This window comes from Colletes gigas, unplaced genomic scaffold (genome assembly GCF_013123115.1).
Source record: "Colletes gigas isolate AHSC1104 unplaced genomic scaffold, ASM1312311v1 Colletes_gigas_Sc00013, whole genome shotgun sequence".
Classification (NCBI taxonomy): Eukaryota; Metazoa; Arthropoda; class Insecta; order Hymenoptera; family Colletidae; genus Colletes; species Colletes gigas.
Genome location: NW_025106642.1, coordinates 3007803 through 3031967, shown reverse-complemented (window position 1 = coordinate 3031967; position 24165 = coordinate 3007803). Strand labels below are relative to the sequence as shown.

Below are 24165 nucleotides of genomic sequence, written 5' to 3'. Positions count from 1 at the left end.
CTATCGTTAGGTTCTCGGAGATTGATTCAGAATGTTCAAAAGTCGAAAATTAATATGCGTATAAACCAATTCGTACGTTTACACTTAGCAACAATAACATTATCGAATGTAACAAATTCTCCTACTCGCCTACTTTGAAAAAATATTTTAAACTTATTAAGAAACTTACAAAGTAACAAATTGTTATTCGCAAATTCATATTATACCATTAGTGAGACTAATAAAAGTGTAATTATATTAAAATGTTTATGTAAATTAAAGATATATCATTTTGAATATTTAGTACTTTTCTTTGTTCGAGGTTAACGCTTCGCAAAAGGCGATTCTGAATTTCTATCATCTGATTGGACGGCGTAGTTAAATAAAGCATATATCGAGGAAAAGGCGGTGCATTATTTGGTGACGTAATTTTTATTTTTAGTGCACGGCAAATCATCTTGAGTTTTTCATAAAACCGCATTTTGTGCCCAATGTGTTCATTTTACGTACAAAATACAATTTGAAAAAATAAAGTGGAAATACCATGCTAATGATGAATAACAGTATTAATTTATAAAGAGAAAAGTTCTTTTTGTTAAATAATATTTAACGAACGAAGATAAATATTTAAATATTTTGAAAGTATAAAAGCTCGTGAGATTTAATTGATTCTACCTTGTTAAAAGAATGCCAGGGTAAGCACAATTATTTCTTTTGTGAAACATACTGTTATAGGATATCTCTTCTGTCGTCGAAAATTAATTTACAGGTATATAACTTTAAATCCGTTAATATATAAATATTTAAACTTTAGTCTGAATGCATCACTGCCACAAATATGATATAGTAAATGATCCTGATAAATTTATAGCAAAAAAAAATAAACAATTTGAAATTATCGAGGATCACAATATATCATAGAATTTAAATAATTATTTAGTTTCAGACATATAATAATATAGCATGAACTAATAAATTTATAGTTACTACTTTTGTAATTTATTTGTTTACAAAATTCGAATGCAAATACTACTTACATGGAACTGTAACAGATTTAGAAATAATTAAAATTCAAATACATATTAATTTAATAAATGTTTAAAATTATAAGGCAAAAATTTATTGTATTATTTAGTATTATTTATCAACTGTTACCAAACATTTGGTACGTATTATAAATTGTTTTTAGGATTAGAAGTTATTAACAATTTAAACTTTACCAAAGTGTTACAGAAATGTCTTTGGATCATATGTTCTGTTCTCGATGTAAGGAAGGTTTTGTAGCTCATGAAAAAATTGTTAATTCGCACGGAGAGTTATGGCATCCTCAATGTTTTGTGTAAGAATATTCAATTATTAGTAATTAAATTTAGTTTAATTATGAAACATTAAACTTCCCTGCAAACAATTAAAATTACCTCAACATAATTAATTGCCTTTACCTCTTATTTCATTAGATGTGCACAATGTTTTCGTCCATTTCCAGATGGAATATTTTATGAATTTGAGGGATATAAATATTGCGAGCATGATTTTCATGTATTGTTTGCTCCTTGCTGTGAAAAATGTGGTAAATCACTTTTTATTTATCTAAATTTGGTATTATATTTTAAAATTGTGATATTGCTTTCGTTTGATTCTATGGATATGATATTTAAACTTTTTCGTATATAGGAGAATTTGTTATCGGTCGTGTAATAAAAGCAATGAATGCCAATTGGCATCCAAATTGTTTCCGTTGCGAAGAATGTAATGGAGAATTGGCTGATGCAGGATTTATTAAATGTCAGGGTAGAGCTTTATGCCATACCTGCAATGCACGTGTGAAAGCTGGAGCGCTTGGAAAATATATTTGCCACCAGTGCCAGTATGTGTTTTTATTTTTTTTCTACAGTAAAAATTTTATCTATAATTTTATATGTTATGCACGTTTTGTAGCGGAGTAATCGACGACAAACCCCTACGCTTTCGTGGAGAACTTTATCATCCGTATCATTTTAATTGTTCCGCTTGTGGTGTAGAACTCAATTCTGATGCTCGAGAAGTGAATTCTAGGCCAGGATATGCTGCCAATGAAATGGTATATTTACTATTTATCTAGCACTGTATTCTGAAGATCCAAAATGATAATTTTACTTTTATATATTATGTTTGGTATTTAATGTTTTTAGAATGAGTTATATTGTTTGAGATGTCATGATAAAATGGGAATCCCTATTTGCGGAGCATGCAGACGTCCTATAGAAGAACGTGTAGTAACTGCTTTGGGTAAACACTGGCATGTTGAGCACTTTGTTTGTGCAAAATGTGAAAAACCATTTTTAGGCCATCGGCATTATGAAAAAAAAGGTTTAGCTTATTGCGAGATTCATTACCATCAACTCTTTGGAAATCTTTGTTTCGTATGCAACCAAGTAATTTCTGGCGATGGTACGTATATTATGCTCTATTATTATTTAAATTTGGTAGATCAATTTACTTTATTTTCAAGTTCTTAGTCAAATTGAAACGAAATATTAGTTCGTGTACTATGTATTTTATATTTTTCAGTTTTTACAGCTCTAAACAAAGCATGGTGTGTTCATCACTTTGCATGCGCGTTTTGTGATCAAAAAATGAATCAAAAGACCAAGTTCTTCGAATTTGATTTGAAACCGGCCTGTAAAAAATGTTATGACAAATTTCCACAAGAATTGAAGAAACGTATGCGTCGTATGTATGATTTAAACCCTAAAAGAATACCAGCTTAAAGGTTAGACTACACCTACACATATACACGAATGTTATTAGCTTGTCATTAATATGTCGTCATACTCTTGTATGAATTGCTAATATTGTTTTATATATTCATATTTATATTTCCGACTTTAAACTTGACAATTAACTCTCGAACAACGTATGGACGAACTAACTAGAGGCGGATTTACGTTTTCGTCGCGTTAGACTGTTATGTTCTTGTCACCCCGTAATGAAGGTGAAGAGTAACTGGAGAAGGACCACACAAACTTAAAATGTTAGATTCGAAAGTATTTTTTATGATAATTTTTTAAGATTTACCATTTATTATGTAACAAATTTTTCCCCAAAACTGCCACCCTAGACTATAGTCTACTCATACCTAAATCCACCTCTGGTTCTAGCGACGATACGGGCGACCTCGCCAGGGTCCATTTAGAATTAAATGTTTACTTTCAAACATACTCATTTAAGAATAAGTTCGTTGGGTATTAATTTTGTTTAAATTGTTTAATATTTTTAATATCGCTAATGCTTAAGAAAATAGAAAACATTAATTAAAAAATAATATACAAATATAGTTTATAATATCCAATATATAGCGTGAATACAAATAAAAAAAAATAGATTTATAAAGTATAAATAAACAATATTTATTGTAGTTTTTTACAAAATATACATAGAATATTGGTTTTTTGCATAGTTAATGTGCATTGCATACATGTTTTTAATAATAATGGAATCCTCGAAATATATAAATCGCCAAATATCTATGAATTTATCATAAAACATAATTGACATAATGAAGTGTAGCATTTGTGAAATATCTCTTTGAAACACATCTTTATGCATACCCAGAAATGATTTAGTGTTTTTATTACTTACATTTTTAGTATACTCTTCTATGGTACTGTATCTTTATAATCCTCTATCTCAATTGGTTCAGAGAATGTCTGATACTTTTAAAATACTATCAACAATTGTAGAGATTTGAAAAACAACATGGAGGTGGTGGTGAAGCTTCAAGTATGCATTTCACACTAGTTTATGGAGTGGAACCTACTATAGAGAGAGGACTTGATGGCTAGTCACAGCTGATTGGCCGTAGCGTAATAGCGACGCCTAGTCTCACACGTATTGTCATTCTCACAACTATAAATCCATCGCGTGACAGAGATAGGACAAGACTGAGGAACATTGGTGTAACCGTATTAGCTATGAATAGAAGTTTAGTTTGTAGGCCCCTAGCCAACAAGTCATCTCTCCATAATAATCTTTCCTCGTATGCAATAAAAAAGAATTTTTCCTAAGGTAAAAAATTGTCTTTTTTAAGCAGGTATAAATTTATTTTTTCTTTTCAACTGAAGCTTAGTTTCATTTGAACGTTTTCTTTTCCTCGGAGGTTTTGCATTGTATTTTAGCAAACGTTGATTGTCATTGTTTTCATTCTTAGTATTAGAAGGCGACAATGAAAAAGATAGTTTCGCCGCAGTTGCATGCTGCGAGGCTTCTCTCACTGATACGTTTGTATTTATACACAACTGCGATTCACAAGACACGGAACACTTGTTTTTTATCGAATTGTTGCATTTCATACTCTTACATTTTGTATCTTTAACTTCTTGTTCGCCGGTCATTAACTTACTAAGAATTGGAGTTGGTATAGGAATAGGAATAGGAATTGGTACAGGAATAGGTACAGGTATAGGATATGGTACAAGGACCGTAACCGGAGGTAGAAGAGTTGCAGACAATGTATGGATGGAAGATTCAGCTTGATTGAGTTGTACAGGCGACGATGCTTTTAAGGACGCGTTTGTTTGGTTTTTGTATTCGATTTGAATAGTTTCATCCGCAAAGGATTTAGCTGCAGATGGAGTTTCACATTGCATCACAGGTGCAGTTGAATTTGCAAACCATGTGGGTGATCTTAACACGTTTTCCGATAGATCATGTTCTTTTTCTTTTAGCATATCCTTTATATTTTTTACATGTATATTCTTTTCTAAAAATATATTATTGTGTCGATGATCGTACGAATCATGATTTACAACATCCATCAATCTGTGATCTTTTTCAAGCTCCTTACAGTTCAGAACAGTTTTTTCTGTACAATTAATTTTGCAATGATTTTGATTATTCACGGAACGATCGAATTTGTTTTCCTCGGTTACCAACGTCGGTTCTTTAATGTCTTCTTTAACGTCAGTTTTATTAATATCGGTATGGAAATTTATTTTTTTTTTATTATGATTTTTAACTTTGGTACATATCCGAATGCAAAATGAATCTCTTTTTCTTATTGCTTTTCGATTAGATTCTAATGATTTCTCGATCTCATTTTGATTCTTTTCCTTTCCTTTGTCATGGGAAGGTGATGATAAATTAGAAGTCGCATGCTCATCCTCTACAAATGTATTCTCTGTAGAACTGTTTAGAGGCGATTGACAACTTCGAAACCAAAGTTCTGGCGTTATTAAATTACCCTTTTCTGCATCATGGCAAGAAACATTGTTTAAGCCATGAAGCATCAAATGAGTCTGTGTTTCATGGCAAAAAATATTCATTTTATACTGATTCAAACATTTATCGCTACAAAATTGAAGTTGACTTTCATCATCCTAAAAGAACACATTGCATGTGTTATACGATTTTAGTTTATCGAAAAAAAATGTAGGGCTCTAAAAATACGCGTTTTACAGTAAGATACTTTCAGGTTTTTCTGGTTATACCGATATCTCCGTTGTTTCGAAAGTTTCGTAAGTTTGTGTACTTTAAATTCTATTTACATACCTGGAAATCAACATGGCTACCTGAATTTCTTATGTGCCTACACCAATCACACGTTTTTGCTTGTTTAAAAACTGCTCTTCCAGCAGCAAAACAAGCTTCGCTACAAAAATGTCCCAGAGTATTTATCATGTTATAGGAAAGAGAATTAGTCCTTCCTGATTTACATATTTGGGTAATTCGACCACACCAGGAACAAGATATATTCTCTATTGAAAGAATTAAAAGAACTATATGAGTTAGATCACTTTCATAATGACTGGTGCAATTTGTAGCACAAAGCCTGTATATACATAAAGATAATATGTTTTTCTATAGCTCACCTGTGCAAATAGAACTTGAATAATTTTTATAAGGAAATGTAGATGTAGAATCAAGCGATACTTTTTTTATTGGTAGTGGGGGTGATATCAGTTGCCTGTCCACAGTATTTAAGCTGCTCGCAGAATGTGGTAGTGGTAATTTTGATACGTCAAAATGAGAATTGGTTGCATTTAGCAACGGAGACTTTGGTGCTTGCTTGTTTAGAATAAAGTTCTCGTCCATTTTAACCATTTGACTACTTCTTGTGTCAAGCGTGGATGTAAAATGATCCAAGTTTAAACTTTTGGTGCAACCACTGTCTACTTTATCATAGCCATACCACCCCAATAGCTCGCTCATCGTAGTCGCTGCATATTCCTACGGTAATATGTAACATAATAAGTTATTATTATATCAAAATTTATCAACATTCAATGAGTTAAACACCAATTATCGAAATACTATAGTATATGAACATTCTACTACGCGAATGCTCTAATTGCAATATATTTTGATAATTGATTATCGTATTGTATTATAGTAGTCCTACAATTATGCATACATTCACACTTTATTTGTGATTAACCTAACTTACAAAAAAAGTCGTGGAAACATTCGATTTCGTCATAATTGCAATATTAATCTGTGTTAATAAACAATCAAATGATAACGTAAATTATTTTATTCGAAATGCAAATACAGTGGAGTTCCGACTATTCGGTACCCGGTTATTCGAACATTCCGAATAAAACACGCAATTTATTATTTGATTGTTTATTAACACAGATTAATACTGCAATTATATTACGTGACTAAGATTCAAGTAATGGTAAAACTTTTTCTTATCATGTTTGTTTTGAAAGTTTCTTTCTCTCGATAAATAGAATACGATGCGATCGTACAAAAATTTGACCTTGAGAAAATCATTAATGGTCAATTTTGTGATAAGATTTTATAATGGATCATCATAGATCAAGTACACAACATGTACTGAATGCTTAGATTATAATTGAATCAATTCTAGAGTGGATTTGATTTCTTATGATAAAGAAATAAAAAGATACAAATAAGAAGTGTGTCTGTTTTTAATCTGAAGTGTATTTGAACGCAGTCTTTAGGGAAACATGTACTTTTTCGGAGTTCTTTAGAAAGTGAATTAGAATCTTGATACTTTGGCGGCCATTGTCACGAATACGTGACTTTGCCAGCCAGCCGTCAACAGCCACTGTCACGTGTACGTGAATTTATTATTTTATCCATTCAACTTATTATGTTTATTCATAGTTTACTTTAATTAATCATTGTATAATGCAATAAAAACAATATTATCAAAGAAAATACATATTCTACCTGGATTTCATCCGTTATTATTTCCTCTTTAACTTCAATCGGTGCACAATTTGATTCAAACGAACAATTCTCTCCATTATCCTCCGGCGACGACGAATGTATTTTTCTTGCGTGTTGTTCAACTTTTTTTAAAAACGTGTTAGCCGGCTTATTGTCCATTACGGTATATTGCACACAAATTCCGAGTTAATAATATCTCTTGCAGTCTTTAATACGATTTCGAGGAATTTAATACGAATTTTATTTGTCCACCGTGAACTACCACATACAAATTCCGAATAGTATTTGTTTTCTATTCAACTAAAATTTGAATCAAGTACTCCCAACAATTTAATAATTTAATTAAGCACAAATCGAAATCTGCAATTCCATAACATATTCCGAATAAACACATTTTTGTTTCGCAAAGATATCTTGGAAATTTAATTTTCAGATCAATTTTTTAATTAAACGCCACATTTTCCATTCGAATAAAATCAGTAAAATAAAAATACTTGGAATATCTATCATTAATTACTCTTACTCGATCAAGCGAAAAAGGATTTTTTTAGCTAAGAAAAGAAAAGATTTCGATTCTATATTTATCTATTAAAACTCTTGCTTTGTAATATCGAATGAAATCATTCTCAAATTATTGTCACGTTTTATATTCTTTTAAAAAACGTTATTATACATTGTTCATCGTTTCACTGTCGCCATGACAATTATTTACAGAAGACTTGTAATTTGTAGAATAGTAAAATTATCGTATAAAAATTTGTTTCGTCGATCGTTTGGGAAACCAATATGGAAAATGCATTTAACGGAATATTATTGTAATTACATCGATTAACGGAAATTTTTAATCGAAAAATTTACCGAATTTATCACTTTCGAATAGATATAAATATTCGAATAGGTAATACCGCAGCATCAAGCTGTGCCTAATCAAATTTCACAGATATTTTTAGGCCAGTAAGGTAACACAACTTGCGTGAAAATAGATCACATAAATAACTCTGTCTAGTGTCTTCTCCTTCTCACCAACTTAACAGAAATTTTCTTCTTCTCGGAAAGTAAATTTCACACTATCTACCATACGATCGTAAATATATAATATTCGAATTATCGATATATTGTACGGATAACGAACGGTTACGGATACGATATATTCCGCGAACGTTGAACGTTCAAACGGCTCATTTCTCGTTAATAGAACCATGTATCACTTGTATAGAATAAAAACGACACTGGTGATCGCGAACGGTCCGTCGGAAATGCACTTTTCGGTTTATGGATCACGTGGCACGATTTTGAAATATTTACTATTTTTTTTTTCGAAAATAGAACACGCGGTATCAAACGATCCTTCGAATCATCGATCTTCGTTATACGGAGCAAAGAACATAACGTTGTCGGTGGGATAGAAAAAGCCTGCGTTTTGCGCGCGCACTGCCCCTCGACGTTTGTGTATTCTTTGTGGCAGCAGCCTTTTTGAAGATTTAAAGGCGGAATACCGAGAAAGACTGATGGTTGGTACACGAGCGTAAAAATACCCGGGATTACTTCGCTTCAAACCGTACGCGTTCGTCTAAAAACGGCGCTGATAAAAACTGACATGTTACACCTACGGGCTCTCGGGCTGGACTAAACGTGAATTTTCGCGGCTCACTGAATTCAACACTAAACCCCCACAAAACAAATTCATTTTTATTCAATGATTAAATTACATACCCTGTCATTTTACGTTCATTAATTCTGTAAACGCATTTTATTCGATGTTTTTCTATTTGCAAATATATTGGCAGTGTACGTTGAAAAATGTTGCGTACAAAATTATATAAAATAAAGCGAATCAATTTCTGCGTGGGCTTTCTTTCCTTTATCTAAAAACATACAATTAGACGGTAGGTAAATTTTTAATGAAACAGTCTCGATAATCTTATAATTATTAAGAAATTGATATAATTATCATCGTTGTTTATAATTTCATCTGAACAATGGGCCATTATCGCGTCCAGAAAGAGAATCCCACGTAATTTTTTACCTTCGTCGGGTTTTACAATGGGAAATTGGTAACGAACGTGAAAGTTTTTTCCTTTTTATTCTGTACCACGTTCTGCTTCAAACATTTCCAGAATATTCGACGATCCGCATTTATTTACAGAATAGAAAAAATAATCGTAATTATTGAACACTGCGAACAGAAATTGTAGATATACAAGTTAAATGTGTGCTTAGCCATTGAAATTTTACCACAGTCTCCCGACTGTTACCGAAGCTCGCCGATCACTGCCGAGTGGACGTTTGAACTGGCCTATCATGGCGTCTCTCTCTAAGCAAAAAGTGATTGTTCGATTCTAATTTGTAACGGTTTTTGTGGTGTTCTTGTGGTGTTCTAACTTGTAAAGTCTTATGTTTCGCGATTTTATACCTATTTCAAAATAAGTGGAGATTCGGTGTTGCCAATCAAACTCCTGCTCATCCATCGTGGACCAGTCCTCAGACTATTTGAAATCCCACTCACTGAGGATGGTGCAGGGATGGTTGTCCGTGGTCCCAAGAGGCAGGTATGATCCCAAACTATAGCTTAATAGTATGGCAATTTGCTTTGTACCATAAGATAATTGCCAAATTGCTAATTAAGTAATTTAAACTAATATTAACTAAATGAGGGGTCATCTAATAAGTGTTGGAATTCCCAACATTGATAGCTCTTATTGTTGTACCTACTCTTTGATATCAGCGTCGATTACGCATAGCTACGGCACTGCTCAGTCGATTTTCTCGAGCGGCAATTCATACGGTGATAAAAGCTCGTGCTTTGCCCAGAGATATTTTCTTTCTTTCTTGTTTCCCTTCTTCTGAAAACTTTCCTTCCTCCTTGCAATGTTAAATGTATTTGATTAGCTTTTATCGCTTATCAGTCATTCTTAATTTTATCTCGCTCACATTTTTCCAATGTATACGAAAACAAGGCAAAATAATATCACATCCGGTTTCCAGCTAATGCCACTTTGATACAATTCATTGTATCGTACAAATAAGAAATCTCTACAAAAATTAACCGCGATCATAAACTGATGCTACATTCTTTTATGCGAATAAGAAAATTAATGTGGCTACAACAATGCTAAAACGAGACAGTTAAATCAATATTATTTTGATTGGTTAATCATTTCGTAAATATTATACATTGGTTGTTTATAGCATTGAAACAATGTATCGTTCCAGTGTTTAATTTATTATTTCTAAATAAATATTACTTGAAAAAGGTAATTATATTCCACAAATGAATAAATAAGAGCATGAAAACTATATATGTATAACAAACTTGTATTATTATTATAAGAGTATTAACTACTATTTAGTTACAATTTCTGAGAACACTGAATAATTTTTCAAATAATATATACATATTTATATTAGCATTATGCGTGTACTTTTTATTGTCAGTTAATAACATTCATACCGATAAATCAATAATTCTAAATATAAAAATAATGTGGTACGTTTAAAATTGTTAAATATACTTTAGAAAGGATACGGAAATATGTGAGAATTGTTTTCGTAAGTTAAAGGGATATATTGCAAAAGAAAAATATTAAATTTGTTTAGTTTCACCGCGACAGTGAGAGCAACAAGTTATGTTCGAATCACATCGCGGAAGAAATATTTGGCCACCGATTGCTACTGCTGCTCCCATCACTGCACTGCAAGCTACGTCTTGTCTTCCAGACATGAGCAATTTCGAACTCATGAGTACCTAAGAAACCAACAGTAAAATTAATGCAGATCATAGAAATCATTAAAATTACAGAAAGTGGAAGCATACTTTCTCCGCAGTCTTTTCAGCAACTGTTTTCATGTCTAAACCAGTGGTATTAATCTCTCTTTGTAGATTGATATTTTCTACACCACTTAAAAGTTGAACTTTCAAAATTTCTGCGAGTTGACAGCAGCCTTGTGCTAAATCTATAATAGATGTACTTGGCAATTCGTGCCTCCTATAGGAGGCAGCTCCAACAGGATCAAAATTTTCACGAAGGATACTAAGTGTCCTAAAGTGACAAAAAATGTTTTCATATATTTTCTACTTACTCAAAAGTTTGTGAATTTGCATTTCTTACAACTAGATACACGCTTCAATGCACTAAGATACCTATATGTTTTAAGGGATATGTCGCGAACGTGATTACGATCCTCTAAAAGCCTTTTTATTGCTTCCTGAAGATCTGTTGTCCTTTGACAAAGAGCTGCTTTCCATTTTGCAAGTTCCTCGACCATTAAGCTATCATAACAGTAAATTGTAATTTACTACAGTGTTATTAATAAAATATACACTGCTGCTCATAGATATGAGTGACTATTATAACTTCAAGAAAAGAAGTCGTCCAATAATCTTCTTGGAGTTATACTAAAGGTTGAATCTTCTACTTTCACATTCCTAAGTTGAATTTCCTTGGAGATTCTTTTACACTTAACAAGTCATATTTACGAACAGCAGTGTATGTGAAAATTACGAAGAATTGATTAAATTATACATGAAAATATTTTTAAAATCTTACAAAAGTTTAGGATCTCATGCTATGCATGGCAAATATATAATCATCAATTATCTTTCATTTACCTACTGGCTAAGAATTTACTTCTCCAAACTTCACACTGACCAGCCAACCATTCAGTTTGTTCTTGGTGAGTGGAAAGATGTTGAGCTGAATTTAAAAGTGCCCTAGCAAGTTGCAATTTATCTTTGGTTAATAAGTGAACCTTTGTTTCAAGATCTTCTCCTACAGCAGCTACTAATAAATTCTTCAATTCTCCATTAACCTGTTTAAAACAATGTACAATATATGTATATATATATATATACATTGCATTTTTGCAATTTTATTACTTTTCTTCACTTGTAAAGTATATCTAATTAAAATGAATCAATCAAACAAAACCTAAGTCTTATTACTGTCTAAAATACAGTAACCATTGCAATCTCTTCAAGTTTGAATTACAGCTACAAAACAATTTAAAAAAAAAAAATACATAAGCATAACTTAATCTAAGTCAACTTATTACATATACAAAGAAATATATCGGTACCTGTGCTTGAAACTTCAACTGATTCTCAAGTTGACTGTTTTCTTCTTTAAGTTTTTGTATTTCTGCGTCGTACAGTTTCTTTTCTTTTAACCATTCGCTCTCCATAGAGTTATCTTCAACTGTGCTCACAGTATCGTTCGATGGTACTTTTGTTTCGTGAATTTTCATTGCAGCAATTTGAGAAACAGTCATGTTCATGTTTAAATTACACTTTTGTGATTTTTTACCTTTCTTATCGTACGGAATAATTGGATTAACTGCAGCTTTATATGGCTCATAGGGAACAAACTTTGGTTCCTTTGATTTCAATGAATTTAAAATGTGTTTCTCATCTTTTACGCTAGCAGCATGTTTTGGTATTAAATTTATTATTGGACCGTTTGGAGTAACCGGAGGAATGGAACTCAATTGTTTTAAATTCGTTGGATGATAAATAAGCGTCTCTCCAAGACGACATTTCATTCCTTTGGTCTCTGTTTTCTCAATCATTACATTCTCCATACCATCACCTTGCGTACGTCCCATACATTGCATTGTTTGTTTATCTTAAATATTAATTACAACACATCGATATTCAATGATAAAAAACAAAAATAACAATGTTACTCGAAACGACATTGACAAATATTTCTACCATTTTGCTCAGTGAATATTAAATTTGATGTAGCAAAGTAAAATTAATATACTGTTACAGACATTAAATACGTAAACACTTCAAATATAATAAAAAGTTATATAAAAATAAGCTTAACTTTGTGCAATATTTGGAAGTTACATCGAAGACAAAATAGTTTCTACAAATGGGTCATAAAAAGGAAATCTAACCTTGTGATTTGATTTGTGCGTCGTCTTTCGTAGAGTTTGGAACAGTAGCCATTTTTATGTCGTTTTCGTTATAGTTTAAATAACTTTAATAATCGTATTCGTTTTAGAAAGGGAATAAAAATCTTTAACTACTTTAATAAGATCATTACTAATCTACTATTTGGTAGATAACACTTTATGAAAGCAACCTAACATGATTATTCGTAACTATAAGCTGTACGGCACAGTACTATTAGTTGCCCGGTACCGAACATCGGAGAGAAAACATTCCGATATAATTAATTGCTGCTGTTCGATGGGAATACAGCTCGCTAAACTGGGCTAAACCTTGTCTGTAGTTAAATGAATCTCCTTCTTGTACTTTCTCTCGTCTCAACTTAAGGCTCAGATATCAGTGTATGTGTTGTGATGGAAAAATACGTTGCTTATTTTATTCATACAATATCTATTTATTTGCAAACTATATATGTATACAATTTTTTCTTCTTTTAACCTTTGAATTTAGTTTTCACGGGATACCCTGTACATATATTCAATATCGACAATGTGCTTAGTTATTACAAATAATTTATCGAATCGCGGCCATCTACAAACGATCTCGAATTTTTATATTTAATGACAGCACTCATCATACGTGTAATATGATGGAAAAATATTTTTTAAAAATGAGTAACTAAAAAAAAAAATTATTTAAGTATGAATTACGTATAAAATGCAAATTACAAATAGTAAAATAGCAAAGTACAAATAGTAAGTAAATTATAATCATGTAATTAATGTAAGCTGTAACCTCTTTTAGAATTTGTTGAGTGTGAAAAAAAATATTGATACGTTTTCTTCGAAAACTATTATTTACATCAATATTAAAGTAAAGTTTATTTAATTTATAAGTTTTATTAAGCTATAGTTTGTAAAAAAAAAGAGGAAAATCAATTACGAAAACTATGGACGAGAAAACGTATAAAAGATATAAACGAAGAATTGATAAAACTGTAGCTGTGGTCGATAATAAACCTCCAAAGTTTGAAGTTAACTGCTATTATAAAAAGCGCAATTTAACTATCGATGCGGATCGAATCAGAGAGATAGACAAAGAGAACATGGAAATGTTAAAAAGAATGAGTGTAATTACTCGTACGAGAGTAAGTAGTTTTCGCTTTAAAGTACTTTTATCGTGAATATACATATGTACAAGAATAAAAGAACAAATGTCAAGATATTTTTATTCGTAATAATATCACTGTTCTATATTATAACAGGGTGTAGTGGACTGTTGGATGCCACGTATTAAATATACATCGGATTTAGAAGATCAAGATACAGTAAATGACGAAATTCTAAGATCAAATAAAATTTTAGTAAAAAGAATTCGCGAGGCTAGTAGCGCATACTCTACCGCAGAATTTATAAAAAGTTGGAAAGAACTGCAAATGAAAGCAATGGTTACTAGAAGGCAAATTATCAATTCATAATTTTTCGAAAATTTCATATACGATATTTTACAATAATTCCATTCAAGTAGTTTAAATTGTTTAATTGCATCGATAATTTTTTAATAAGGATTGTTAAAAATAACTTGTCTTGAATTGTCAGGTATCCACAAGAATTTGAGACGCAAATTGTTGTATCTCAGACAAATAAAGATCATTGCATGGTTAAAGATTTATCATTGATGAAAGAATTGAAACCATCTATTCGAACTAAATGCTTTTTCGAAATTGAAATCCGCGGCGACAGACAAAAGTTAGGAATTATTCAATTCGAACTTTACGACGATGTCGTGCCCCAAACCTGTGCAAATTTCGCGGAATTATGTCGTGGAACAGGAAATGGTTTGTCATACAAGTACATCGATTTCAGAAATCCTACTTTTCTTTTAAATTCAATCAAAGATAAAAATTAATATTTATTATTTCTCTCTTATAATTAAAGTTACAAAGACTTACGTCTCTTTTCACATTTGTACAATACAGGGTGTCCTCCGTAACTGGAAATTATTGATACATCCAAAAACTGCAGCTGCACCCTTTTTTTAAAATGGAGTTCGACATTTTCTTATTCGTTAATTTATAATAATTGCACAAAACGTTTCTCTACAACTATCGTGGTTCTACTGAACAGACAAATGCGTTAGAATATTTTAACTGCAGCTCTGAGATAAAAAGTCATAAATACCGAAGGATAACATTTAAATTATTTATTATTCAACAGAAATACACCGTTTCATCGTATTGTTACGGGTTATTGGTGTCAAGGTGGGGACGTTACAAAGTTTAATGGCAGTGGAGGAGCTTCGGTATTTGATACTTCGTTCGAAAATGAGAATTATAATTTGCTCCATTTTGGTCCCGGAATTTTGTCTATGTGTAACGACGATGAAAATAAAAACGATTCAAAATTCAATCTGACATTTAGACGGCTGGAGACGATGGATGGAAAATGCGTGGTCTTTGGGAAAGTTGTTTCAGGACTTTCGAATATTTACAAGGCATACAAATACATTCCACTTTGTTTTATTAAAATGAGTGTACATAAAAATAGAACGTTGGGCATCAGAACTATCTTTCGTAGCTTTTATTCTATTTCAATTCAAAGTTCTATCGTTCTTATTTGAAAACCCGTTATAAACAATCATTTTGTCGATTTTTATTAGGCGGTAATGTCATTTTTGTAATCTTTAGATCGAAGAATTCGGGACAAAGACTGGAAAACCGATTAAAACAATAATTGTATCCAACTGTGGTATTATATCGAGAAAACACGAATGGCATCCACCAGAACCAAGTAACGACGTGGAAAATTCATGAAACAAGTTTTCGTTAATGACTTATAGCAGACGTCCGTGATACCTATAGTCAATGTATCGATCATTTATATTTTTGCTAATTAAATGTTGTTTTCTATAAATTACTAACTTCTCTTGTCAATAGAATGATTAATGGGAAAAATTTTAATGGGAGATTCTAGAGGCCAAAATAAAACAAAAATCAAGAATAGCAATTTGTTGATTGAGGCTTCGTTAAAAAGTTATTAACGTTTAAAGTTCCGCCTGTAGATAGGCAACCCTCCGTACAGCTGCGCGCGCACGATAGTGGTTCTCACTCAGCATGAGAAACTCTACTTAGTGACGTATCGACAGTCTTACAGTGTTCTGAGTGAGAATCACTATCACGCGTACGCAGCGGAACATTAAATGTTAATAACTTTTTAACGGAGCCTCAATCAACAAATTGGTGTTCTTGATTTTCGTCTTATTTTGGCCCCTAGAATCTCCCAAGGGTGGCCAAAGACCATGTATATAAATCATGTTCAATTAGTGCGTGACAAAAGTATTTGGATATACAAAACTTCTTATTGCCAAGTATGTTAGAATTTTGTATGTAACCGTATAATGTTTTATCGTGAAATTGTAAAGACAGTCTACTGTTAACAACAGAATAGAAAATTAATTTATTAGTAAATGTAGCTATCATAAAAATGGAGTCATTAATGTTTTCATTGATCTACATCAACACCATCTTGTAGAAAATGCGAACACTTTCAATGTGACGCAATATGAAGTTACGTGTTATTTTACGAAATCGGGAAATGTACGTGTTAATGCACGTTATTAAATTTAGTAAAATACTAATCGATGCAAAAATAATTGTAGAAAGTGCGAACGATTCGAGAGCTGAAAGATGAAAAGATTGAAAACATTGAACGTTGGATTTCCATTTAGTTATTAAAATTAACAAGTATAAAATGATTGTTATAAATATTTCTCATTTCTCTTGCAGGATGTAAAAACTATAATGAAAGCATATATCGATTGGTCGAACGAAATAAGGGAAACACTTTATAACGTGCGACACCTACGTTATTTCTCAGTAGGACCATGTATGGCACATGTTGCATGACGTAAACGCTATTTTACATTAACCAATGTACGTGTGTAGGCGCGTTGTGTAGCGCAAAGGTAGCGCTCGTGGGAGAACATTAAGGCGACAGTCTCTAGAACCGATCGTTGTGTTCGATTAACGTCTTCATAGTATACTATATACTTCTAAAGTTTTTGATTTTTCAATAAATGAATCTTAGTAAATATATTACAATATACTAGAAATATATAATGTACGAATTTATATACAGGCTCAACAATTTAAGGAGTGCTGCTTCGAATACCGAAAACAAACGTTAATCATCGGTATTTTCACGTAAAAATACAAAATGTCGAGTAAAAGTGTTTCTTTTATTATATCGAAAATATCAGATACCATGAAAAGGTTTTTTGTTGTTGTAAAATGTATTTATTCATCAACATACGAACCTTTGCGTTTTCTAACTTCCTATAAACGGTTTAATAATTAATTATCAATGCCATTTTTATAAAAGTTTCTTATTTTATCGAGGAAAATTTTGATGCTTTTTCCTAGCTCTGGTTACATAAAATAAACATGCACGAAAAAACTTTTTACACAAAAGTTGCATGTTTTGAAAAGGGCACATCATGTACTGCATGTATTTTTTAAACGTGAAGCCGTTTCAGAGACTCGAAGGTCAACTGCGTTTTTTAAAAAATGGAATGCTGTATTTCTTGTACAAAAATATGGAAGAATGTTGAGTATCGAGTGAAAAAGTAGTGATATATATTCAATTTATTTTTTAAACGTTTTATTTCCAAGAAACAAATCGAAAGTACTCGTTAATTAGTTTGGTGTAGAAATGTAGCAACTTTTTATAAGGCAAAGTTGACCTCTAAATCTTCAAAGCCCCTCCACCTATAAAAAAATTCATACAATATATAACGTTTCCACTTAAAAAATACAATTACACAGGGCTTGTGAATGCTTGGAATCATTCATAAATACATTATCAAGATAGAACATAGTACACAGCTCATGTTTATGAATAAGCATTAAGGAAGTATAATAGTCTTAAGTGGACTACAGTGAATGGAAGATTAGTTAATTATCAATTTTCGTCAAAATTGTTTAAAAGCATCGAATCGTGGATAACAAAAAAAGATGTATCGTTTATTTACAACTTTTTTTTACACGAGGAACTATGTAGCGTTATATGTATAGCGCGGAACATGAATAGTGCCACACCCTTTATACATATATAATTGTACGTATAGTCATTGAAAACCGCATTATTAATTTACATCGATCTTTCGTACGTGTAACCTGTATTCAGAAAATAAGTTTCAACCGACTTAAAAATATCGAGTTAATGTTGAAATCTATATTTAGTTTAGGGTTTATTTAAAGCTTTGGCGTCTGTGAGTACTTAGTCGGGTAATTTTATTAAATTCGGAATAAGTGCATAGCTTGATAAAGCAGAAAGAAATTGATTTCGATAAATAACTGAACCCATGAATAAAATCACTTGCAAGATTTTTCATGACGAGCACGTAAATAATAGGATAAAGGATAACGACTCGTTGGTTGTAGATCGATTAAGATCTTGTAATGTTGTGGGTTTTTATGCATCGGTAATAGATGCGGTTAAACATGTTCCGTGATATTCTCTTACTAAATAGAGTTTTACGAAATGGCTACCGATTTATGAATCACGAAATTCGTAAGATGTAGGGTACGGTAGCAGATGAGTGCGTCCCTGAATTATCCAACTTGTGTGCGACGATGGTATGGCGTGTACCTCAGTATTCGCGCGTACGCAGAGGCCGTATATGGTAGTGGGCGGTAGAAACGCGCCGCGGAGGCATGCAAGAACCAATATGCGGGATGCGCATGCGCAAACAGAATGCTGCGCATGCGTTCGGACGCAGAAGTCTACGGGTACTTGTCGCGGCACATACACGGATGGTGCAGTAGAGCCGAGAATCCCGTAGCGTGTGTTTGTTTTTAATTTCGCGATCTACAATCTAACTTTTAACCTTAACAGAGTCCAACTCGTGAGAGAGGCTGTACTCTCTTTTTTTCTTTCAGTTGTCTAATTCTTCAGCCTTTACCCTCTCTCTATTTGTTTTTCCTTTTCCTTCGTCTTTCCTCTCTCTTTCTCTTTTCCCCTTCTCTCTTCCTCTCCCCATCCTCCTCCTCCTCCTCTTCCTCCTCCTCTTCCTCCTCCTCACCCTAGCTATTCCTTTCTGTTTCTGTCGCTCCTACGTCTCTCCCCCCTTTTCCGTATCCTTCTTTTCCGCCCCCTCCTTCTCTTCACACATAGTATACTGACTCCGCTATTTCTAAAAACGTAACGCAATCGTGGCGACGTATGCGAGGAGCGCGCCAGAGAGAAACCACGAGTGAGGAGGCGCGTCGTACGAACATCGAGTTATATTAATTACGACAATATTAATTGTGCGAACAAAATAAAGCAAAGTGATACCAATAGTGAATAACCAGAAATATCTACGTTAACGTTGTGCAAAAACTAAACGTGAAAGAAACCATCGTTGTTTTAGATCTTAATCGCAACGTCGTCTTTCTTAATCATATACGCGTTTAACGTTCTCTCTTTCGTTTCGTTTCCCTCTATTTGCGATACCAATTTTTTTTTTGTACATCTTTTCTATTTTCGCGCGGCCGCCATAGGAGTAATCAAGTAACTGCGATGTGTGATAATACTAACACGACGACGCAGAGTATAGCGGACTATCTGTCACAATTACTAAAAGACAGAAAGCAGTTAGCTGCTTTCCCTAATGTCTTTATACATGTAGAGCGCCTACTAGACGAAGGTAAGCAACCATTAATCCACTAATATCTTCTGTACCTTCGATAATGCATCGTTTCATATGCGACACGCCTTAGTTTCGTTTGCATGATTTACGCCTATAGCGATACATACTTTGAGCTCGATCCATCTATGTGCACACGGAATCATCGCCATAGTCTCTCTGCGATCTTACGAATTTCGCTACCGTAGCCGCGCAAGCGAAAAAGTGCACAACGTCCAAGAACGCTGCTGCCCGTGCTATGAGACCAGTTCTCGTTACCTCATAGTTTGCCATAATCGGCAACGGACTGCTTGCAAACATCGTATCTCGATCGCGTGTCACGTGTTGCGCGTCCCGGTCTGCTTTTCTTACCTTCCTTTTATTTCTTCAAATTTTTTCCACACCGGACCGTGGAACAGAAGGAAATTCTAACGCGGCGGACCCGCTCAATTTACAAAAATAAATTAGAAATTTCGTGTAATTTATCATTTTTCACCGATCGATCGATCCGTCTTGTCATAATTCGAAGTAGCTTGCTTGGCCAGCCCGGCCCAGAATCATCGCATACCACAGAGGAAACAAGATATAGAACGAAATGGTGGGGAGATTGTCAGTGAAACTAAAGTGAACCAAGTGTTTAAGAACAGTGACGAAGAAAAATGCACAGCTTGCGATACACTCTCTGAAACTCCGTACTACGTTTCTTTGTGATTTTCTTAAATATTTTTACGTTCATAGTGCAGACAATCGTGAACGATATTTTGTAAACTGTTGGCTTTTACAATATTCTTACACACGTTTACATTTACGCTCGCTAGATACCACGGATTTAACAACGGATAAACAACTGTAGTCATCTGGTATACCGGGTGTACGAAAATAAGTGTCAATCGAAAAATTTAAATTAGTGATTCTAGAAAATAATAATATTAGAGAAATTTATTCTGTTTTTAGTGTATAATCCAATTGAATAAACGCGATGTTTTTATTAATTTTTTTTTTAACGAACATTTCACGGTTAACTTTCTAAACGGAATTTTACATTTTGTTCATACTCTGTTATATAAAAAAGTTTTATTATAACGTGACCTTGAGACGTCTCCATGTCAGATAACTGGTATGTTAAGAAGATTTTTTTTTTTTTTGAACATTTAAATAAGAAAGGACGTTATTTTCTTAGTTCTGTGCAACTTATTATCTCATGTGTCCACTTTAATCCACTCGATGTTCTCAAGGTTACATTATAAAACCTCGAAAACTTAAATGTATTATTGGACACGAGTACACACGAAAATAATCAAATTGCAAGTAAAGAGGAGCATGAATTTTTCGTATCCGTCTTCCATCAATAACATTTCTATCTCTGTCTTATCATATTGCACACTATTCTGTCATGTGGGTATGGTTCGAGCACGCGTACATCGGATTTCTTGATCAGTTCGACTTTTGTGGTGAGAATATCCTGATAGTATATACAGGGTGGACGAATAACAATTAGCGCCTTAAATATTTTTGGAACAGTGTGGATAAAAGAAAATGTTTGGTTAAAAATCAGTTGAACAACTTTTGTTCAAACGAAGTCGCTTACAATATATGAAAGTCATTTTTTTTTAGAGAATATTATGGGCGTGTTCTGTTTAGATTGTAAGTGCTCACGCTTGCTTGCTCCTGTCGTTTGGTTTGGGATCGTAAGCAACCGTGAGCGCGCCAAAATGGAGATTAACCTAGAAGCAAGAAGAATAACTCTGTAATAGAATTTAGTAAATTTTTCTTCGGGGAAGTAGAATTTCCTTAACTTTTCAAATCGTATGCACACGTATAATATGCAACGTTTTTATTTAAACTAATCACTTCCATTTTATTAACATGTTGACTGGCATGGCGGTCATTGGTACAAAATTTTACAATGGAAGATTCTTAATACGTAGGTACTTGTAACATTGTAATTAATGATAGACTCCTTAAAAATGTTGTAAAATAACAAGTACACAGAAAGACAATTTAAAAATTTTTTATATAAAGTTACATTTACTCTGCGTCGCCTTTCCGCTTTTATTTACGTGTTATCGTGAAGATTCCAATTTGAGAGCAAGTCACTATCCACTAAATTTCATGTTGATTAGAATAACAGTAACTTTAGAACTTACTCGATCGTGCATTTAAAATTTAAGAGTGAAAAGCGATTGCAAGAGCTCGCGATTTTTTTTCGTACCGATCACACCCTGTATTTTTCTATTTATCTCCCGATAGCGATTCGTAAAACAAGTACAACAAGGTACAACATTAAGGTCATTCGAGATCGACAAAGGTTAACGACGATAAAAGTATGCCGACGAGACGGTGTTCGTAGTATTGACTGTCGCGGCGTCGCGTCGCCTCGCGTCGGTAGCAATACAATACTGTTGCTGTGCCGCCACAGAGCACAGTAATGTTTTCTTGCTTTTGTGTACCTTACGTACAAATATTATGAACGGTAATAAACACTACGCCAAGTATTCGGTCGGGTGGATCATGCGCAACGTATCCATTTACGGAGCAATTTGTCATAATTGTAGCACGCGTAGAGCTAGAACAAAATTCTGCCAGGTAATAAATATTAGAACTTGGCCAAAGCGTTGTCAACCTTCGAATTATCGTAACTTTGTGAAAAGAAATTGTATAACAATATTTCTGGGTTAATTTGCAAGTTATTTTGTAGTTATGGGTCATTTAAATTCACGTCTCTTTATGCAACTAAAAGTAGAATAAATTTAAAGATGTAAAGGTTTCCAGCGTGAAAGGACTCAACTTTTTAAAACGAACCCAGGAAAATAATTACGAGTTATTTCACCAAGTTAGAATAGTAGAAATATTGATAGCGTTTGATGCTTACAATAGTGTACGCGTGATAAGTTAAAGTACATTGATAGTTTGGTAATTCGTAAGACTGAACGTCGAAATCGAGCAGCGAAGAAAGTAAAAGAAATCAGCGCTCTCGCAACTCGTGGCTCGAGATCCTCATGTTGGTTCGTGTCAAATTGCATGTGTGTTAGGAAAAGCAGGGCACTCCGCATACTTCGTTATTATCCTTTTTCCTCCTTACTTATTTCAGTCCACGGAGATATCAAGCTCATCTTCGGGTTTTTGAAACTTAATGCTCGACTTGTTGTTCCACCGTTCGAAAGCGAATAGAATTCCGAGTTAAAAATGTTCGGCCTGGGTTAGATTCTGTAACTTATAACCAACATCTATTTAGATACTAATTAACATGCTTATAATTACCTACTATCGTTAGCTTTCAATATTTTATTATTGTTTGTAATAATACATTTTAAAATCGAATGCCATACGAATGTGTGTGCAGTGTCTCAGGAGTTATTCGAGTAGATGCGGGAATGCCACGTATTCTATCCTTGCACATGCCTCTTCATACGTATCTTTCTTCAATTTCCCCCACCTCTCACGAACAATAATAAATTTATTCCGAAATACGTTTGATCGCTTCGTTGATTATTTTCAAGATCTATACAGGGTGTTCAGCCACTCTTAACGGGAGATTCTAGAGGCCGAAATAAGACGAAAGTCAACGATATCAATTTGTTGATGGAGGCTTCGGTAAAAAGTTATTAAAAAATTTCAAATCGTTCTAAAAAAATTATTTTTAGCTGCGGGGGTCAATTACAATCATTTTTTGTGAACAGACACACCCTCGAAATCCTACGTATTTTTTAGAAAAAAATTCAGAAAGGTGGACAAATTTTTCGACAAAATTAAAAAATTTCAAATCGTTCTGGAAAAATTATTTTCAACTATGGGGATCAATTACAATCATTTTTGGTGAATACATATACCTCCGGAATTCTACGCATTTTCGAGAAAAAAATTCAGGAAGATGGAGACATTTTTCGACAAAATTAAAAAATTTCAAATCGTTCTGGAAAAATTATTTTTGGTTACGGGGGTCAATTACAATCATTTTTTGTGAACAGACACACCCTCGAATTCCTACGCACTTTCGAGAAAAAAATTCTTTACCAAAAATATACTGTGTGGCCGGAAATGTTTCTATAACTTTGTAACGAAGCCTCAATCAACAGATTAGTATCATTAACTTTCGTTAAACCAAGGTCTGATCATTTACAATAAACGATATTAATGATTATTAGTTGCTTTAACGAAACAATGCGTATTTATTAACGCGTGAAAGATGTAGTTTTCAAATGAAACGAACACGGACACCGTCTGTAAAATGAAAGCGAAGTTGTGGAGGCAGTAAATCCGAATTACGAAGAAAAATGCTATTTAATTTGCCGCGACTCGATAGAGAATATACGGAACGGGTATCTTCGAAAAGCCACCGTTGAAAGTAAGCTTCGTACGATGTGCACATTTCGTTCTATACTTACAAGCATGAGTAACAAAATGCTGCGTCTCATTTTCTCAAGAGTCTGTCGCTCTCGGCCTCT

The 24165-nt window shown here is 33.2% G+C and overlaps 5 protein-coding genes across 18 annotated transcripts in view; 3 read left to right on the top strand and 2 right to left on the bottom strand.

Annotated features, from left to right (window-relative positions):
• Window positions 1–434: 434 nt before the first annotated feature.
• Window positions 435–3345, top strand: LOC122399341 (LIM and senescent cell antigen-like-containing domain protein 1). Of its 2 annotated transcripts, none has more exons than XM_043399965.1 (7): window positions 435–674; window positions 1205–1318; window positions 1437–1549; window positions 1654–1846; window positions 1918–2059; window positions 2151–2409; window positions 2530–3345. In XM_043399965.1, exons 1-7 carry the CDS (start codon window positions 667–669, stop codon window positions 2727–2729), a joined length of 1029 nt encoding a protein of 342 aa, XP_043255900.1. In that variant the 5' UTR covers window positions 435–666; the 3' UTR covers window positions 2730–3345. The 2 variants fall into 2 exon arrangements, with proteins under 2 accessions (XP_043255900.1, XP_043255901.1); XM_043399966.1 differs by having other exon boundaries at window positions 435–748.
• Window positions 3346–3429: 84 nt separating this feature from the next.
• Window positions 3430–8826, bottom strand: LOC122399320 (sine oculis-binding protein homolog). 3 transcript variants are annotated; one of them, XM_043399927.1, is made up of 5 exons: window positions 8017–8826; window positions 7159–7518; window positions 5829–6186; window positions 5509–5714; window positions 3430–5336 (listed from the first exon to the last, which is right to left on the bottom strand). In XM_043399927.1, exons 2-5 carry the CDS (start codon window positions 7315–7317, stop codon window positions 4044–4046), a joined length of 2016 nt encoding a protein of 671 aa, XP_043255862.1. In that variant the 5' UTR covers window positions 7318–7518; window positions 8017–8826; the 3' UTR covers window positions 3430–4043. The 3 variants fall into 3 exon arrangements, with proteins under 3 accessions (XP_043255862.1, XP_043255863.1, XP_043255865.1); XM_043399928.1 differs by having other exon boundaries at window positions 7159–7416; XM_043399930.1 differs by lacking the exons at window positions 7159–7518; window positions 8017–8826 and adding an exon at window positions 6404–6463.
• Window positions 8827–10580: 1754 nt separating this feature from the next.
• LOC122399335 (golgin-45) lies at window positions 10581–13423 on the bottom strand. Its single transcript, XM_043399952.1, has 6 exons — window positions 13060–13423; window positions 12235–12779; window positions 11768–11967; window positions 11300–11428; window positions 10973–11198; window positions 10581–10903 (listed from the first exon to the last, which is right to left on the bottom strand). Exons 1-6 carry the CDS (start codon window positions 13109–13111, stop codon window positions 10742–10744), a joined length of 1314 nt encoding a protein of 437 aa, XP_043255887.1. The 5' UTR covers window positions 13112–13423; the 3' UTR covers window positions 10581–10741.
• Window positions 13424–14003: 580 nt separating this feature from the next.
• LOC122399478 (probable peptidyl-prolyl cis-trans isomerase ARB_01071) lies at window positions 14004–15866 on the top strand. Its single transcript, XM_043400178.1, has 5 exons — window positions 14004–14201; window positions 14319–14512; window positions 14653–14904; window positions 15271–15547; window positions 15741–15866. The coding sequence occupies exons 1-5, from the start codon at window positions 14004–14006 to the stop codon at window positions 15864–15866; spliced, it is 1047 nt and encodes a 348-aa protein (XP_043256113.1).
• A 2997-nt stretch (window positions 15867–18863) lies between these two features.
• Window positions 18864–24165, top strand: part of LOC122399342 (protein held out wings) — a 45046-nt gene continuing 39744 nt past the window's right edge. For 10 of the 11 annotated variants that reach the window (XM_043399974.1, XM_043399970.1, XM_043399972.1 and 7 more), the window contains exon 1: window positions 18864–19741. In XM_043399974.1, coding sequence (XP_043255909.1) covers window positions 19615–19741 — 127 coding nt within the window. In that variant the 5' untranslated portion in view covers window positions 18864–19614. Of the gene's footprint in view, window positions 19742–19769; window positions 21172–24165 lie in introns of those variants that run through there. The other variant, XM_043399976.1, reaches the window with a different exon arrangement.